This window comes from Zingiber officinale, chromosome 1B (genome assembly GCF_018446385.1).
Source record: "Zingiber officinale cultivar Zhangliang chromosome 1B, Zo_v1.1, whole genome shotgun sequence".
Taxonomy (NCBI): Eukaryota; Viridiplantae; Streptophyta; class Magnoliopsida; order Zingiberales; family Zingiberaceae; genus Zingiber; species Zingiber officinale.
Window position 1 is genome coordinate 15040586 of NC_055986.1, and position 19770 is coordinate 15060355.

General features: G+C 40.9%; 2 protein-coding genes across 2 annotated transcripts in view; one reads left to right on the forward strand and one right to left on the reverse strand.

Annotated features, from left to right (window-relative positions):
- LOC122029661 overlaps positions 1 to 16096 on the forward strand; it is a 28948-nt gene extending 12852 nt beyond the window's left edge. The window contains exons 3-4 of the mRNA XM_042588777.1: positions 15365 to 15631; positions 15720 to 16096. Coding sequence (XP_042444711.1) covers positions 15365 to 15631; positions 15720 to 15943 — 491 coding nt within the window. The 3' untranslated portion in view covers positions 15944 to 16096. The remainder of the gene's footprint in view (positions 1 to 15364; positions 15632 to 15719) is intronic.
- Positions 16097 to 16106: 10 nt separating this feature from the next.
- LOC122051408 (protein trichome birefringence-like 28) lies at positions 16107 to 18557 on the reverse strand. The gene is made up of 5 exons (XM_042612550.1): positions 17580 to 18557; positions 17318 to 17489; positions 17039 to 17238; positions 16786 to 16944; positions 16107 to 16564 (listed from the first exon to the last, which is right to left on the reverse strand). Exons 1-5 carry the CDS (start codon positions 18404 to 18406, stop codon positions 16192 to 16194), a joined length of 1731 nt encoding a protein of 576 aa, XP_042468484.1. The 5' UTR covers positions 18407 to 18557; the 3' UTR covers positions 16107 to 16191.
- Positions 18558 to 19770: the final 1213 nt, after the last annotated feature.

Consider the following 19770-nt stretch of genomic DNA (forward strand, 5'->3'; position numbering starts at 1 on the left):
TTTTGGAATTTAGACTTGCTAGCAGCCAACAGGTTTTCCAACCTTCTTCGGTCTTCCTGTTGAGACACCACCTATTGTTGGGACTCTCACAAGGTTTGTTCCATGCTTGATAGCTGCTCGACCTGAAATTCTACCTCCTTCTATAACCGGGCCATCTCTTCGCTCAGATTATGGGTAGAGAGTTCCAACTCTTGGACACGTTCCTTCAGAATTTTATTATCCCTCTCCATGTCCACCACGAGGTGACTTATGTTTAATCATGAGGCATAGAACTAGAAGCAAACAACAAAGGGAAAGATTGTTAAGAAAAAGTGCATTTATGGGAAGGAATAGAACAAACTTACCACTGTAGCAATCCAAGTGTGCTCGTCAGCACGCTCAAAGTTGAAGAGATCCTTTGGGTGTTTCCTTGCACTCGCCTAGGTCTCGACCAATTGGACTGGTAATTCAGCACCCTATAGGCAGAAGGTGTCGAGGTCATCCCCTATTGGGATGGAAGGTTAAAGGCGGATTTAAATTAGGGCTTTGGGTGGGTCGTGGAGCTGGGACTAATGGAAGCATCCCGACTAGAGCCAGATGATCAGGAAGGATGGATAGACGATGGATTGCCACAGTCGTTCGGGGTTGCCGAGAGGGGGAAGGTACCATAGAAGCAATGGGTGATTCGAGAAGATGAGGTCAAGGAGGAGGGCATTGGTTCCTTTCCCCGAGCGGAGGAGGTTAGAGGCTCAGTCAGTGATCGCCTAGATGTGGGTCGTTCGGATATAACTAGAGCACTCGAGCTATGTCTTTTAGCGAGCGAGATATTGGATTCTCTAGATTCTGAGGGGGCCACTATTATTTGGGGAGGGCTAGAAGTTGAGGCCATTCGTTCGGACTCGCGCTTCTTACAAGCTCATCAACTAGTCAGTTGAGGGTCTCTTTTTCTATCTGAGCTCCGTCGAAGAGGAAGGCTTTAGAGATAGTCTCGGTTGTACTCATAATACTCAGTAAACTCAACTGTAGAAAAATATCATCTGAGACTAGGTAAAAGGAAAGAATATGAGTCTTACCAAAGATGAGGTCTGGTTCAATTCTAGCTGGACTCAATCTGAAGGAATACTCGGGTCTAGTCAGTCGACCATTAGCCTCCTTCAACTAGACTTGAAGGAAAGGCTAGTGATACAGGATGTAACGAGTGGGCCCAGGAGATGATGTGACAATCAAAATCAGGATGACATGCGGTCAAAGTCAAGGGTAGAGGACATTGTTGGATCGAAAAGATGCTAGAGGTGAATATCGATCATAGTTTTTTAGAAATCGAAAGTACACAGTAGAAAAGAAACACAAAAATTTAAATGCTAACACAAGTAATTTTTTACTTGGTTTGGAGCCTTTGACGACTCCTACTCCAAGGTTCGCACGTGAGAATGCTTTCGATGGGTAATTACTATGAGTTTGAAAATGATTTACAAAGATTTATTACAAGAACTGAAACATAAAAGTTATCGACAAATAGGAAAGGAAATTTGAACTCTGGAGCAGCCTTTTGGTGTCGTCGGAGCCTTTTTAGAGCAGCGTGCATGAATGAAAGTCGTAGTACTTATTTTTCTGAAGCTGCTAGTTAAAGGCCTTTATATGGGCCCATTCCAGGCACCTGGATCATTGCTGACATGGCGATCTCTCATCGAAACTTGATTCGTCAAGTTTATCCTCCTCCGGGCGCCCGGACCCCCTTTAGGCGCCTGAACTGTTAACGTGAGTTCGACCAGTCGTAGCGCTTCAACTCAGCTTTTGGATGATTTTTTTGGTCTGGGCGCTTGGACCATCCCGGGTGCTTGGACAGCCTAGGTGCTTGCCCAGGCACCCGTTGCGAAGCTTGCTCAGGCGCAGCTGGTCTGGACACCCGAATCCCTTCGGACACTCCGGGCACTTGGACACTCTTTTTTAGCAACCTCTTTCCTGCCAAAAAGAGTTAGTCTAGGTAATAAAAAATATATTTATCTTACAAAATAAAGTTAACACAACACAATAAGATAATACTAGTAATTAGATCATGTCTCCTCAAGATCAAGATCTAATCAAGGTCTCAGTTTAGGTTTCCAAATTGACCTAAGTTGGACAGACACCTTCTGCTCCCTTAATCAAGAATGAGTCCTCACTAGATCTCTCCTCCAATTGCTTACCTCTTACTTACCAACTACAATCGCTTGACTCACCATTGACACATCAGGTCTTCCCGCTAGTTGTCAGGTCCCGCGGACCCAACTAGACTTCGGTCGATTGTCAAGTCCCGCAGATTCAACTGGACTTCCCGCCAGATATCGGGTCCCACAGACCTAGCTAGATTTCAATATAGTGTCAGGTCCTCTAGACCCATCAACTCATACACACTTGGTAAAGTAATTAGACGTCAAATACTCTAACTTTAATCCACTAGTCATTCATCAAAACTTAAGTTAGATCATTAGTGCAAATTGCACCAATAATCTTCCCATTTTTGATGCAATGACAACCTGCGTTAAAGTAAGACAAAAATAATACTAAAAGATAATATATAAAATATAAACAAATGATCTAAGTTAATTTTAAATTTGATTTAGTTGATCAAGTTTGTTCTTTTTCTACATTAACCCTTACTCTCCCCCTTTGGCATTCATAAAAAAAACTAAGGTAAAAGAAATATAAGCATAAATAATGTTAGACATTACTACAAAATATAACAGAAAGTAAATACTTTTTATTTATCGGACTTATGGAGAGGTTTCAAAAAAAATTTTACAAATATTTTTAAGAGAATTTTCAAAGTAAAACTTTGTCAAAATTATGTTTCAAGGCTTTAGAAAAAAAAAATTTCAAGTAAATTTCTTCAAAATTTTCTGAGTATTTTTTTTTTAATTTCTAAACTTTTCAAAATTTTCTAAGTAATCTTTTTCAAAAATTTCTAAATAAACTTTTTAAAATTTTCTAAGTAATCTTTTTTCAAAAATTTCTAAGTAAATTATCTAAAATAAGGCTTTTTATAGTAAGCAAAAATTTTCTAATAAAGATTTTTATAGTAATTTTAATGAAAATTTCTAAGAAAGATTTTCATATAAAAAAAATTTCAAAGTAATGAAAAAATTTTCTACGAAAGTAATGTTAAAAAACAAATTTTTAACAAGAAGCTTTAAAAAAATTTTAGGTAAACTTTTCCAAAAAAAAATTAGTAAATGTTTTCATAAATTTTTAGGTAAGAAATATTTTCCAAGTTTTACAAAGGACCTTATTTTTAAAAAACTTTCAAAATTATGTATTTGTCAAAGCAATTTTTGAAAACATTTTTAAGTTATCCAAGCAAATCCTCCCCTTAACCTGATATCTTTATTAAAAAATAATCATTTAATTACCAATATCCTTAATATATGTCTAACCGTTAGTTATTAACTATCTACCAGAACATAGTAGTGTTCACTTGATTAGTCAAGTTAAGTAAAATTTGATCCAGCTTATTGTTTATTAAGAAGAATTGCTTAACTTGATCACTGTATTTTAGTATTTTTTACCCAGACTTATGTTGATGCATTGATATAAGCATCTAAAGTTTAGGCAAAAAGGCATACATATCTCACACCATTATATGTTTTTGAATACACAATCAAGGTAGACTTAGTATTTCTCTAGATCTATAGGATCATGCTTTCTAAGGCTTTGATCTAGACTAAGGCCAAAACAATTTTACAATACTAGAGAAAATAGAAATTTTTAGAAAATATAAATAAATAATTTTCTTAGAATTTGAAGATTATCTGAATAAATATCCTGCTCCTTAACCCAAGGTCTTAGTTTTCATGTAAAAACAATATACTTATAATTATTTGCAAATATGATTAATTAATAAGTTTAACGAAATTAATTATTGAATTTTAGATTGATTTATTTAGAATTAATTATAATTTAATTTAATTTTTATTAATTTTAATTTTTAATTTAATTAATTTATTTTTATTTTAATTTAATTTAAGTTAATTTAATTTAATTTAAATTTATTCTTATTCATTTCACCCAGTCTAAGTTTTAGATAAAGGGATCTTATGGTTATGTGAGATGAGTTAAGTTGAATTTCAACGTTTGATTTAACGTGTGTTAGATTCAAGTTTAGTTTTGGGTTCAATAAATAGATATTTTTTGGATAAACTTTTAAGTTGTGGTGAGTCACCTGAACATCATTAGAGTAACCATGTCTTTAAAATTTTTCAAATAGTCTCACCCACTGAACTTAGTACAAAACTTTAGTTTAACAGGTATGATTAGTAAAGGGTAGCTTCAGTTAGTTCCATTAAGCCAAATGCACCAGGTCGAAATCATATCTTCCTAGACATGCATATACAGAGTTTCCCTAACCTACTATCATCCAAAACTTCTCTAGTACTATTTGTCAGGTTAAACTTTTATTCCTATTTAAGCTAGTCCTAATTACCTAGCCGGGTAAACTATTATCTTTAGAGGTACCAACTAAGTTGGTGCCTCCCCCTAAGTTATTGAATTTGGATTTAAGTTTTAGTTTATGTTGATTATTTTTATAATTATAATAAACTTGATTGTAACTTGAATTTAAATTAACTATGTAGTTATTTGATTTAAATTTAGTTTTTTTATTTGAGTTTCATTTGTTTGATTTCATTTTATATTTTAGGTTTGGGTTTGAATTAATAGGTTTAGTTGAATTTTGTTTTAGATAGTGAACTTTAGTTTTAGGTACATAGAATTGATTGAGTTCTACTTGCTTGGTTAAATAACCTTTCGGAACCCAAACTTTAGTTTGTTTCTTGTTTTGGCTTATAAGTGATATAAAAGTTTTATTTATAGAGTTGAACTTATATCCGAGCCTAGACTTATTGTATACAACTTTTTGTGTTTTAAGAATTAGGTCTAAATTTTTTGATCTTGTGGTGAAAGTTTCTAATAATCCTTTGAGTTTATTAATTTCATCTTTTAAAATTGTATTTTCCTCCTCAAGTTTTATATCTTGATTTGGATTTCCATTTTCAATTTGTTCCTTGAGGTGTTAATTTTCCTCATGAAGTGTTTCAATTTATTTTTCAGATCTAATTAATTTTTATTTAGATATACAATTATTTTAAAGAATTTAACAATTAAGATAGACGATACCTCGTTCAAACCTTCGGAAATGAGTGCAGACTCATGGCTTGATTCATATTCAGACTCGGTGTTTTGTTCTACCTCACTTTCTGATTCTAGTCTGGATGCTATCAGCACGAGGTAGTTGTGATGCTTCCGATCTTTGACATCCGATTCTTCGGAAGACGACTTGTCCCAAGTCACTTTGAGTGCCTTCTTTCTTCTGATTGTCTTGGGTTTGTCCTCTTTCATTTTTGAACATTCGTGCTTGTAGTGTCCTTTCTTGTTACACCCGTAGAATTTGATCTTTGCCTTTGCGTCGTTTGATTTGATCACCTTTTGTATGTCCTTTGTGAAATTGTTTTTCCTTCTTGTAAACATTTTTATGACCATGTTCACGAGTTATTCTTCTTTATCGGGTTTAACTCGAGCTCTAGTCTTTGTTTCTTTGATGGACCTGTAAGAAAAGCAGCACCTTTCTCGACCTGCTTTGAGTTAGTTTGCTCGTGGAGTTCAAGTTCACAAAATAACTCCTCTAATTTTAATTTATTTAAATTTCTCGAAACTTTATAGGCATCTACTATAAGTGTCCACAGTGCATTTCAAGGAAAAGAGTTCAAGGCATACCTGATTACATTCCTATTCTCTAGTTGGTGATCGATTAAGTGGAGCCTGTTTAGAATATCCTTGATTCTTGCATGTAACTGAGTAGCTATTTCTCCATCCTGCATTTTAATGTTAAACAAATTATTGAATAATAAATCACGCTTCGTTACCTTTGCATCACTCGTGCCTTTGTGCAGTTCGATCAGTTTGTCCTAAAGATCTTTGGCATTCTCGAATGGGCCGATGCGGTTCAGTTCTTCCTTAGTAAGTTCAGATTAGATTGTGTTCATTGCCTTCGAGTCAATCTAGGCGTTTTTCTTATCTTCTAGATTCCATCTTTCTGGGTCAATTGATATTTTTGTTGCTTCGTCTACCGGTGCCCTGTATCCTCATCGGATGGTGAACTATTGATCAATGCCGATCTTTAGATATACTTTCGTCCTCTTCTTCTAATATGGGAAGTTGTCCCTATTAAAGAGGGGGATGAACGGTGCTGTATCCCTCATTTTGGGCCATTTAAGAATGGAACCTTGCATATAAAGAAAAGGATAAAGAAATCCAAAGACTAGGTCTTGGATTAGCAGTATGAGAGATAATAAAAGTATTAAAACTCGATTGGTGTTGCACCAATTCAGAGTATTTTGCAACAAAAAAAATTGTCCAAAAGAGGTGATTTCACCAATTTGAACTATATAGAAAAGTTCAAAAATGAAATAAAAAATTAAGAGAGTTTAAAAGTCACCCCTTGTCTAATTGGTGGCTGCACCAATACAAAGTCAAATTGGCTATGATACCACTTGTTAGATCGGAAAGACGCTAGAGGGGGGAGGTGAATATCGATCATCGCTTTTTAGAAATCGAAAGTACGCAGCAGAAAAGAAATACAAAAATTCAAACGCTAACACAAGTAATCTTTTACTTAGTTTGGAGCCTTCGACGACTCCTACTCTAAGGCACGCACGTGAGAGTGCTTTTGATGGACAATCACTATCAATTCGAAAATGATTTACAAAGATTTAGTATAAAAACTAAAACATAAAAGTTACTGATAAACAAAAAGAAAATTTGAACTTATGAGCAACCTTTCGGTGTCGTCGGAGCCTTTTCGGAGCAACACGCTGGAATGAAAGTCATAATACTTGTTTTTCTGAAGCTGCTGGTCGAAGGTCTTTATATAGGCCCATTTCGGGCATTTGGAACCCTTCTAGGTGCTTGGACCATTGCTGACATGGCGATCTCTCATCAAAACTTGATCCGTCAAGTTTATCCTCCTCCCGGCGCCCGGACCCCCTTCGGGCACCTGGACCGTTGACATGGGTTCAACCAGTCGTCACAGTCCAACTCAACATTTGGATAATTTTTCTTGTCCGGGCGCCTAGACCAATCCCGAGTTCTTGGACCGCTCGGGTGCCTACCTAGGCAACCGTTGTGAAGCTTGCCAGGGCGCAGGTGGTCTGGGCGCCCAAACTAACTCCAGGCGCCTGGAGTCCGATGCTCGGACCCCTTCCAGGCACCTAGTGTCCGGGTGCCCATACACTCTTTTTCAACAACCTCTTCATTGCAAAAAAAAGTTAGTCCAAATAACAAAAAAAATATGTTTATCCTACAAAATAAAGTTAGCACAACACAGTAAAATAGTAGTAGTAATTAAATCCTGTCTCCTCGAGACCAGGATCTAGTTAAAGTCACACCTTAGGTTTTCCAAATGGACCTAAGCTGGACCGATGCTTAATGTTCCCTCAACCGAGAATGTGTTCTCACTAGATTTCTCCTCTAGTTGCTTACATCTTACTTACCAATTGTAGTCGTTTGACTCACCTTTAACCCACCAGTTGTTAGGTCCTACGGACCCAACTGAATTTCGATCGGTTGACAGGTCTAGCGGACCCAACCAGACTTCCTGTCAAATATCGGGTCTCGTGGAGCTAACTGGATTTCATCCTGGTATTAAGTTCTCTAGACCCGTCAACTCTTCCACACTTGGTAAAGCAATTAGACCATAAACACTCTAACTTTAATCCACTTGTCATTCATCAAAACTTGAGTTAGATCATTAATACAAATTGCACCAACAGACATTCCCCACCTAGCTTGGTTGCTTGACCAGCATTAAGGCTCTCAGATCCATCCTGGCCGTATTACAAGCCATTTAGGAAAAGGTTGACCGACACTTAAGCTGATCGAACATAGGGGGTTTAGTGCTTTATTCCTGAAATAGAAAGAAAGTATGCCCGATCATTCAATAGCCGACCGAGTTTAAGGATAGTTTACTTTATGGGTCGATCGAAGGGACTAACCCACCTTACTGCCGACTAGTTATAGATTTGGTCGCGGGAAAGGTCAAACTCCTTACTCTATACGAGTCTCTTTGCATATGCCCGACCGACCTTATTATTGATCGTCTCTATGAGTTTCCACATGACAATATGTCTATGTATTCATTCGGTCATAGAAGCAGACGAATTTATATGCATGGTCGGGCAAAAGGCCAGTTGGGCCTAAAGTGCTTAGCTTCATATTGTTGGGATCTCTTCGTACACGGCTAGAGAGGGGGGTGTGAATAGCCGACCCCAATTGATCACGTTTCTTTCTACAATCTAGGGTTAGCGCAGCGGAAATAAAAACAAGAAACGAAGACAAGAAATCAAACCTCAATACGCGTCGATGTAACGAGGTTCGGAGATGAAACTCCTACTCCTCGGCATGTCTGTAAGGTGGACGAAGCCTATCAATCCGTCGGTGGATGAGTCCCCGGAGAACCGGCTAATATATACTCCTTGTGGGTGGAGAAACCTCGCCACAATAACTCTTGCAACAGCAAGATAGAAGTACACAAATACAAAGAAGCACAAGACAATATGAATGTAAAACAAACACGCTTGCCTTCTCGTCGACTGGTTGAAGCAGCAACTTCACGAGACGCCTACAACAGCAGGAACCCAGTCGAAGAAGCTCACACGAAGCTTCGGAACTCAACAAAACTCAAGAGCACAGCAGCAGCTCAGTAGGAAGAAGAGCAAGAAGAAGGAGGCTCGCAGCAGCAGCCCTCCTTTTATAACCTACGAAGAAAACGAAGAAACACAGAAGAAATCTAGCCGTTGCGTCGCAACGGCTAGTGCCTGGATCGGTCTGTGGACCGATCAGGCTCCATGTGGATCGGTCCACAGACCGATCCATTCCCTCCTCTGTTCGCCCTCGATCGGTCCGGGACCGATCAGGCCGATCGGTCCCCGCACGATCAACCCTCTGCGCCCGCCCTGCTCGCTTCGATCGACTCGATCGGTCACCGATCGATTAACACACGATATCGATGTGTTATTGATCGGTCACCGCACCGATCGAATATTCTCAGATCACCGGATCGATCACCGGATCGATCCGACTATTGGTTTTGCCCAAACCAAGTCCAAACCAACATCCGGTCAATCTTGACTGTTGGTACATTGCGCCTAGCATCCGGTCACTCCCTTGACCTGCTAGGACTCCCGCTAAGTGTCCGGTCAATCCTTTGACCCACTTAGACTTTTCTCTCCGTACCAAGTATCCGGTCACTCCTATGACCTACTTGGACTTCCCATCACCAGATGTCCGATCACCCTTGATCCATCTGGATTTTCCCTTGCCCGGCTTCACTCACCAGGACTTTCACCTAGCTTCACTCACTAGGGTTTTCACCTGGCTTCACTCACCAGGATTTCCACAACTGCCTGGCTTCACTCACCAGGACTTTCCAACTGCCTAACATCCCAGTTAGGACTTTCTCATTCACCTAGCTTCACTCACTAGGATTTTCACTTGGCTTCACTCACCAGGATTTTCCCGAATGCCTGGCTTCACTCACCAGGACTTTCACCTTCACCTAGCTTCACTCACTAGGATTTTCACCTGGATTCACTCACCAGGATTTCCCGACTGCCTGGCTTCACTCACCAGGACTTTTCAGCCTGGCTTCACTCACCAGGACTTTTCCCTGTGCCAAACTCCCTGTTTGGACTTTCCCCGTGCCAAGCCTCCATACTTGGACTTTCCGCGTGCCAAGCTCCTGCTTGGACTTTTCCCCGTGCCAAGTCTCCGTACTTGGACTTTTTCCTGAATTAGGTCAACCAGGTCAACCTTGACCTACGGTTGCCCCAATAATCTCCCAAACATCTATTCTTGTCCCATATCAAGAATACAACTCTTCCACGAGTGTCAAACATCAACATGCAACTCAACTAGGTCAACCTTGACCTAAGGTTGCACCGACAATCTTCCTAAGTCAAACATCAAAATACAACTCGAGTCAGGTCAACTCGAATCAGGTCAACCAGGTCAACCTTGACCTAAGGTTGCACCAACACATATTGTTTCCCAAAGAAGATTTCCAGCATGCACGGTTTATCATATGACTTCTCGAAAGGATTTCTAGTAGGCTTAATGTTGGTTGATACTCGTAATATCGTACTAGTTCCCCTGTATAAAAATTTTGTACAAGTCCTGAACCATTCCTAACAACCTATTGTGTTCTTTAGAAATTAAATTTGGAATCGCAAATAAAACTTAACATTATTGATTCCAAATTCAACTTATCTATTCTTAGTGGTTTAGACTTGGATCGCAAACGATGTTTAACATTATTGATCCAAATCCACCCATGTTACAAATTCAATTAAATATTAATTTCAGAGATCGGCTTCCAGGTTAAACATGGCGAGGCACTAGACTTTCTTGGGTATGGGAGCATCCACCACTTCCTAGACAAAGCCTTTCAACGAAATTTAATATTTAATTTCCTTATAGTAACCCTAGGTTTAACCAAAAAGAACAATCGAATCACAAGTTCGAAAAACAAAAGAAACACAAAATCGAAAACATAAATTTGATTACCTAGATTCATTAGCCTCTTGTGTTTGGTATTTCAAGATCTAAATAAAAGAATGAACTAGTTATGATGCGGAAACTAATAACTAGTTATACCTTTTATAGCTTATAGACCTCACGATCTTCTGCCGTATTCCTCTTCTTATCTCAGACTTCGTGTGGGCGACGATCTACCAAGACGAGAATCCACCCAAGCCTCCTTCTTCTCCTTGCAAGTTTCGACCACCAAGAATCTCCTAGAGATGAAGGTCTTCGGCCACCAACCAAGCTCCAAGGGATGCAAAGAAACAAAGCCTCCTTTCTCTACTTCTTCTCCAAGCAAAATCCGGCCACCAACAAGCTCCTTGAGAGTTGATGCCGCCGGCCACCAATGAAGAAGAAAAGGAGAAGAGGAAGAAGATGAGGGTCGGCCACCGCAAGGAAAAGAAGAGGAATACTAGATGTATATATTCTTATGAGGTGAGACACCTCTACCCTCTCTTTTATATTACTTGGTATTGGCAAATAAGGAAAGTTTTAATAAAAACTTCCTTATTTTCCTTGCCATTGAAAAGGAAATTTAACTAATTAAAAAAATTCCTTTTCTCTATCAATGTGGTCGGCCATATCTAATCCTCCAAGGAAGGAAAGTTTTAAACACAAAATTAAAACTTCCTAATTTATTTCCGGAAATTTTTAAATAAAAATTTCTCTTTTAAAAATTTCCTTCATGGTTGGTCATAAAATGAAACATTTATAAATTAAAATCTCTCTATTAAAATATGTGGATGATTTACAAAAAGAAAAGTTTTCTCTAAAATTAAAATCTTCCTTTCAATCTACAAATAAGGAAAGATATCAAATCTTTTCTTAATCTTTTGTAGAAACTATAAAAGGAAATATTTAAATTTTAAAACTCTCTTTTAAAATCATGAGGATGGTTACAAAAAAAGAAAGTTTTATCAAAAATTAAAATATTCCTTTTAACTACAAATAAGGAAAGATATCAAACCTTTCTCTTAATCTTTTGTAGAAAATTATAAAAGGAAAGATTTAAATTTTAAACTCTCTTTTAAAACCATGGTTTCCACATAAGAAAGATTTTTAAAAAATAAAATCCTTTTAATTTATTGTGGGCGACCACCTAAGCTTGGGTTAAAGCTAGGGTCAGCCACACTTCAACCCATCCAAGCCATGTCTTGGCCGACCCTTGCTTGGGCTCCAAGCTTGGCTTGGTCGGCCACCTAAGGATGGATAAGAAGGTGAGTATAGGTGGGTATAAGACTTTATAAATAAGAGGCTACGACAGGGACCGAGAGGAGGAATTGGTTTTGGTCTCCCGATGAATTTGAGCTTCCCCGTGTTCGCCCCGAACACCCAACTCGAGTTTATCAATAATATCTCATTCCACTAAAGAGTTATTATTGAACTATCGCACCAATCTCATATTAATATATGAGCTCCTTCTTATCATGAGTGTGTTGATCTCCCTGTGTTTAAGATATAGAATGTCCACTAATTAAATGAGTTACTGACAACTCACTTAATTAATATCTAGCTCCAAGAGTAGTACCACTCAACCTCATCGTCATGTTGGACTAAATCCACCTACAGGGTTTACATGACAATCCTTATGAGCTCCTCTTGGGGACATCATCAACCTAGATTACTAGGACACAGTTTCATTCTATAATCAACAACACACCATATAAATAATATCATTTCCCAACTTATCGGGCCTATTGATTTATCGAACTAAATCACACCCTTTGATAAATTAAAGAAATGAATATTGAGTATATGTGTTTGTTATTATATCATTATTAAGAGCACACACTTCCATAATAACAAAGGTCTTGTTCTTTTATGTAGTCAGTATAAAAAGAACTTACCTTAAATGGTCATGCTTAATACACTCAGAGTGTACTAGTGTAATTTTATAGTCAAGATAAACTAATACCAAATTACACTACGACTATTCCAATAGTTTGTTCCTATTCATCTTAGTCGTGAGCTACTGTTTATAATTTATAAGGAACTGATAACATAATCTTCTGTGTATGACACCACACACCTGTTAGGACCAAAAGTAGCTAGAGGGGGGGGGGGGTGAATAGCTCGTCGCGTTCGCTCGGTGCGCTTCGTTGCTTGGCGTTGCTTGGCGTTGCTTGTTTCTTCTTGGATGTGCAGCGGAAAATACAGAAACAAACACAAAACGCTAACACTAGGATTTTACTTGGTATCCACCTCACAAGAGGTGACTAATCCAAGGATCCACACCAACGCACACACCCTCCACTATGAATAACACTCCTTTATGGTAACTACCAAAGGCGGAGAAGCCCTACAACACTCTCAATACAAGAAGAAGAAAGGGAAATACAAGTTAAGCAAAAGCTTACAAGATGTGCAGTAAAAACCCTAACCCTAACTTCTTCCTCTTGCAATAGATCCGCCTCTTGACTTGGAAAGCCTCCAAGAACCTTCAAGAACGGCGATCACGTGCTTGTAGAGAGCGTGGAGGAGCTGGAATGAATCGAGAAGAGATTGTAAAGGATTGCCGAAGACCGCTCGCCTGCGGCTTTAAACCCGACGCGGTCGGATCCCGATCGATTCGAATGTTCCGAATCGATCGAGCTGCTGATCGATCCACGGATCGATCCAGCGCCTATCAGAAGCGCTGGATCGATCCACGGATCGATCCGGCGCTTATCGCGCGAAGCACGTCCCGATCGATCGATCGATCGGGACCTCTGATCGATCCACGGATCGATCCGAAGCTTCGACCGATTGGAAGAATCGGATCGATCCACCGATCGATCCACCGCTGATCGATCCACGGATCGATCCGAACTGATTTTGCCCAAAACCAAGTCCCGATCCTCCCTAACCAACATCCGGTCAACCTTGACTGCTGGTACATCATGCCTCGCATCTGGTCACTCCTTGACCTGCTAGGACTCCCCACCAAGTGTCCGGTCAATCCCTTTGACCCACTTGGACTTTTACTCGTCGTGCCAAGTATCCGGTCACTCCATTGACCTACTTGGAGTTCCACCGGATGTCTGGTCAACCTTGACCCATCTGGACTTCCTTCCTTGCCAAGTATCCAGTTAATCCTTTGACCTACTTGGACTTCCTAACACCGGATGTCCGATCATCCTCGATCCATCTGGATTTCCTTCCTTGCCTGGCTTCACTCACCGGGACGTTCACCTAGCTTCACTCACTAGGGTTTTCCATCTGCCTAGCTTCACTCACTAGGACTTTCACCTGGCTTCACTCACCAGGACTTTCACCTAGCTTCACTCACTAGGATTTCCTTCTGCCTAGCTTCACTCACTAGGACTTCCTTCTGCCTAGCTTCACTCACTAGGACTTTCACCTGGCTTCACTCACCAGGATTTCCACCTAGCTTCACTCACTAGGATTTCCTTCTGCCTAGCTTCACTCACTAGGACTTCCTAGTCAAGTATCCGGTCAACCTTGACCTACTTGACTCTTCTTCGATCAATATCTTATTGTCAAACATCTAAACCCAAACCAAGACTCAGCTTGGTTAACCAGGTCAACCTTGACCTGAGGGATTTTGCACCAACAATACCATGTTATCTATAATATAAATTAATTGAACAACTACACTTAGCATATAAATGTAGACATTTGACCAATGTGATTCTTTTATTTCAAAAATAAATGTTTACAAAAGCTAGACTTTTAGTATACACTCTAACACTTAATGTGTTATATTATTCTCTAAATGGATTTCTAATAGCAATCGGTGCATAACAAAACAGTTTAATGCAAGGACATACATAAAGACGGTCGACCTTATAGATCGACCGGGATATACTCAGCCGACAACATGAGTAGAGCGTCCTAACAATCTGTCAGAGTAACAGCTATGTGTCAGAGAATATTCTTCTGGAACCTTCTTCAGTGATTATTGTATCTCTCATCCGACCACTTATAACAACATATTTTTTCAACGGTTTTGGCAATGACATAAACTATAAATGACAAAAGAGGTATACATATATATATATATATAGATGAATAGAGGATTCCTCGGATAATTATTGAACATTGCCTAAGTTGTACTATTTCCATTATCCAACAACTTCTAACATCCTTAGACACCTCATGATTGCGAAAATTATGTGATGTAGTATATAAAAGAGGGCACTCTCCGTTGGGAAGACACGTTCTTTGAACATCTGGAGTTTACTCTCATGCACACGTTTTTATTGTTCTTCATTCACCCTCCCAAAATTGTACTAACTTGAGCATCGGAGAACCTTCACTAGAGACTCCCCTCGATTTTTGAGCACTAATATTTTGTTAGCTCATTTGAGTGATATAGGATCAAAAGAAAACTTCTCTAGAGTAAAGAGTTTTCTCTCCGTCAACAATTAAACCATCATACTTGACATACTATCTCTATAATTTTTAGATACGATCACCACTCAAATACAAGGGGAAGTTATCGTTTAGGTGCAAGTGAAAGAACACTTGTAGATAGAGCTGAGACAAGAAAAGCCATCTATAAGATTTTTTAAGGATGTTTAATTCTAAAGAGAGATTTGTGCTTCAGATGAACAAAACTATTTTTTTTTTGAAGGCCCTTCTCTGAGCCATCATATTGAAGCAGAACCCAATCTACATCATTGATTCAGATAGAACTGCAGTTATTATGAATATATGTAAACTGACAATGTCATACAGCAAATGTTACAGATTGACTCGTGTTGCCACCGCGAGACGTGCAGCAAACGTGGCATTCCCTGAGCTCAAACGCCGTCGCGTGCTTCCAACTAAGCTCGCAGGTGTCCCCATCCACACCGCCTCCGAAATCTATTTACCCCAATCTACCTCTCCTCCTCTGCTCCCATCAAGGTGCGATTGAGGCTTGCAAGGCTGAGAATTTCATCCATCAGCAGTCAGCGATCGAGAGTAGAAGCGACCCGCAGAAGGTCGACGGAGCAGGAGCGGCGTGAGCTGGACGAGCTGGCGAGGCGGGGCGAGACTGTTGTCCCCGGCGGCACCGGCGGAAAGAGCCTCGAGACCCAGGAGCACCTCGCCGAAGGTTTCATTTAGTCGATTATTAACAGATTATATTCTATTATCAAATCGATACGTATGCGCGAGTGTGCAATTGATGTACATATGAATAGGACGGAGCCGTGGAGGGCAGGCAAGGAAGGAGCAGCTGGGAACGGAGGGGTACCAGGAGCTGGGCCACAAGGGAGGGGAGACGAGGAGGGAGCAGATGGGGCACGAAGGCTACCAGGAGATGGACCGTAAAGGTGGCCTATCCACCAAGGAGGAGTTTGGAGGCGAGCGGGCCGCCAAGGAAGGCATCCCCATCGACGAGTCCAAGTACAAAACTAAGCACTAAGCAGTAGACGTATAGTCGATAGCAAGTAGTCTTAGACTCGCTACTTCCCGCTTTGTTTAGGTTCTGCAGCATGTAGCTAGCTAGTCATGTAATGCTTAAGCTTCGTGGTCTTTTGTGCTTAGAGTTTGATGAAGTTATTACTAAGTTATGGTCCCTGTTGCTGTTGATACTAAGCAACCGATCGGTTAGTTATCACAAATTGGAATCATACAAAGAAATGGCACGAAAGTATATGAAACAGAGGAGGGCTAGCGGTCTTTCCAGGGGCTTGACGCGATGCGGGTGTAGAGAAACTCGTTCCATGTGTCCGGCAAGCCAGGCAGGCACCAGTGTACGCAGTCGGCGAAGCGAGCCGGGTCCGCCTGTTGCTCCGCCGTCAGCAGCTTCCCCTGCCGCAGCGTGTGAACCGACGTGTGCGCATCCTTGCGCAACTCCGACATCGCTGTTATCTTCACGAACGTCGCCGGCACCTTCTTCCGCAGCCTCCCGATCACGTTCTCCGCCACTGAAAACAGCCGCCAGTCCGTCCCCACCTCGATCGGCTGCCATCCGGACCAGTTCGCCACCGGTTCCGTCTCCAGCGCGCACTTGATCCCCGTCGGATTGCCCCAGTCCGTGCTCCTGCGGTTGATTACGGACTCAATATAGACTCTGGTGTTGAGCCACATGTCGATGACTCAAATTAAATCGAATTTGGCTTTTCTAGAGGAGGAGCTTTTGCCTTGAGCTCGAGCGCATGAGATTCCCCTCCGGACAGGCAAGTCAACAGGGGAAATTATCGCGAGGTTTATTGATTTTGGCATTTTTTAGCTGGGTCTTCTACGTCGAGAAAAGATTCTGACCTGATGTGGTTGGGAGACATGCTCATGAAAAACACCATGGTCCGATTCGGGTTCACGTTGCTCTGCACCCATTTGGCCCACGTGTTCAAGACTCTCCGGTACGCCAGCGGCCGCTCCACCTCGTCGTACTCAGTCGAACTTTCGTTGAACGAGCCTCGTCTATTTTGATCAAAAATCAGAAGTCGGGTTCGTTAGCCCTGTTTATGTGTATGTATAGTTCGGTTTTAGATTAGAATCCAATTAAATTACTCACAGGACTTTCACGGTGGGCGTGTTCATCCACCAGATGTAGGTATTGAAGACGAGGTAGTCAACGTTTTTCCAGTTTTTGCCGTGCCTGTCGATGGATTTGGGCATGATGATTCGGTCCGGCAAACTGTGGATCTTGGGGTCGTCGGAGTTGGATTCGACAAGGAACGGCGCCCAGTAGAACTCTACGGTCGCATCGTATTCCTGCCCAATTAATTACTTATTTAGTTAAAAGATTGATCTAAAAAACTAAGAACTCAGAGTTTACTAAAACATGGATTACCTCGAGCCGGAGGACGCTAAACGAGCCATGCTTGGTGAGGCTCTTCCTATTCGAAGGCACGACAGATTGGACGAGGCAAACCATCGACTCCCATTGATTCCGGCTCAGGGAATCGCCGACGAACATGAGCCGCTTTCCTCGCAGCCTCTCCAGCATCACCTCCGCATCGAATCTAATTAAATTTGCAATTAACCTAACTAATTAGGCATTAAGTAATAGAAGCATCGTAATGAATTCGTGCTGCTTCGTGTCGAATTCCAACCTGGGCAAAGTGCAATCTTTGGGCTGCCACCGCCATTTCTGGAATCGGTCGTTCCGCCGGCCGTTCCTCATGCACGTCACTTGCTCCGTCAAAAACTGGCACTCCGCCTCTTTGTATATCGGGTAGTTTTCGTCGTCGTACACCCACTTGCCATCGAACAGGTCACAATTCTCCGGCACGTCCAGGATTATCCGCTGCCGCTCGGCCTTTTTCACCGCCTCTTTGATCTCCGTGGCCGGTGCCTTTGCTTCGCGCGAATTTTCTTTTCGCTCTTCTTTATCCATAATCGGCTCCTTTACTTCCCGCAGTTCTTCTTTACGACCTTCTTCCTCCAGTGCCGGTGCTTCATTTACTTCGCGTAAATCTTCTTTTCGCTCTTCGACGTCCATGGCCGGTATCTTTACGTCATGGAATTCTTCTTCCTTCGGGGCCTTTACTTCGTGCACTTCTCTTTTCTCTTCTTGTTTGGCAGAAGAATTGACGACGTCGACCACCACCGCCCGGTCCTTCTCGGCCGCTGCCTTTTCCTCTGCTTTCTCGATTAATTTAGTGCTCTCCTTCTCTTCAACTGCCTGCTTGGATTGTTGGTGGCCAATGTCATATCTTATGGGGAATTCAATCTGAGAATAATCCCTGCTGCCAAAAGGGTGCTCTCCAATCGATTTCACATCCTCGTTATACATGAACGTGAACAAGAGCAGCACCAACGAGATTACAACGAAAACGGAGTACTTGCAGCTCTTCCGTCTAACGCCGCCGAATGATGACGAATGCTTCAAATCGATCTTGTTCGCCGCGAGAAATGACAGTTTCCGACGAGCCATCATTTCGAGTCGACCTCTTCTCTTCTGACCTTGCTCAGAATAAAAATTCAAATATAACGACAGAGAGCAAAAAACAGAGGAGGATAAGGGTGGGTGATGGCGTTGAGGGATTGGTTCTACTGTTGCTGTCTCGTTTCCTATACTTTTATACCTCACCACGAACGGGAAAATAAATAAATAAAACAAATCAATCAAAGGAGGATCAGTCTTTATCTGCTGGAAGGAAAAAAAAAAATGCCAATTGTTATTTCTGTGCTTTGTCTATTATATCTTTTGTAGTAATTAAGGGTAGCTAGAAAGGTTACCGGAGTCTAACTCAACTCTTTCTTATCTGGTTATTGCTTGAATTTGTAGGCCTCTCTCTCTCTATTATTAGTTTTTGTTGATGACTATCTATCTGTCAATAGTACATGCATTTGTGGATGTCTCTACCTTTGAGGTTTAGTTGTGGCCATTCCTCGATCACTAATTAAGTTGGCATGTCGATCGCCATATCAATATAATAAATAGCACGACAAAATCATCATCTGAAAACACAATTACTAACTTATCTCCGATGGTTTGTTGAGGGCAGTTCAGTTGGTCGATGGATTGTTGAGTGATTGGAAGCATTATCTAATCAATTGGCTACAAATTAATGCAAAAAATTGTCGTTGAATGGTGGTCCTTGAGAATAATTTGAGTTAAATACTTATAACTTTGTATATGATGCACATAGATTATTTATATTTTGTAGGTATTCTTTTAACACATATCTATTTATATTTCATAATTATAATATATATTTATTATACTCTATTTAAATATTATATCATGCATCCATCTTATTTTATTCAGAGATCTATTTTTATATGTTTTAATTGACAAGACATCGATTGGAATGAAAATGAAACAAAGACATACATTGAAGTAAATTGTGAAAATCCAGCAACCTGGCTATGCCCCTTGGCATGATAGTATATTCTCTCCCATGGCAAAGCAGGGGCAAGTCGTGCCTCCCACCAGCGGCCAACCAAGGTACGGTCGTATGAAATCACACGGTCATGCCCCTCTTCTAGAGCCAATTCAGGGTTTGGCCATTCCATGCTTCCAAAGTAGGATCAGAGGTTAATCGTACCAAAAGGCTCGGTCGTGCCTCTCCGTCCGAGGCCAATCACGCTCAGGCCATGCCAAAAGGCACGGCTGTGGTGGAGAAAACAAGGGGATCGTGCCCCTTGCTATCAAGGGGATTTTTTTCCCTCTTTTGACTGATCTTTGGCTTGGGACTCCTCCCCTTTCCTTTGGGAAGGATTTTCTCCCTTAGGGGAACCCTAGGGCTTCTATATTCGCCGAACCTAACAATCCATCTACCTCAGTGTCAAGGATTG

Bases quoted from the DNA above. Each gene is read 5' to 3' on its own strand.
- LOC122051408 (XM_042612550.1), bottom strand. From the start codon at position 18,406: ATGATGGCTCGTCGGAAACTGTCATTTCTCGCGGCGAACAAGATCGAT. The intron at 17,490-17,579 runs GTTGGAATTCGA...AAATTTAATTAG, and splicing joins AAAGATTGCACTTTGCCCAG to ATTCGATGCGGAGGTGATGC. The intron at 17,239-17,317 runs GTAATCCATGTT...TTAATTGGGCAG, and splicing joins TTAGCGTCCTCCGGCTCGAG to GAATACGATGCGACCGTAGA.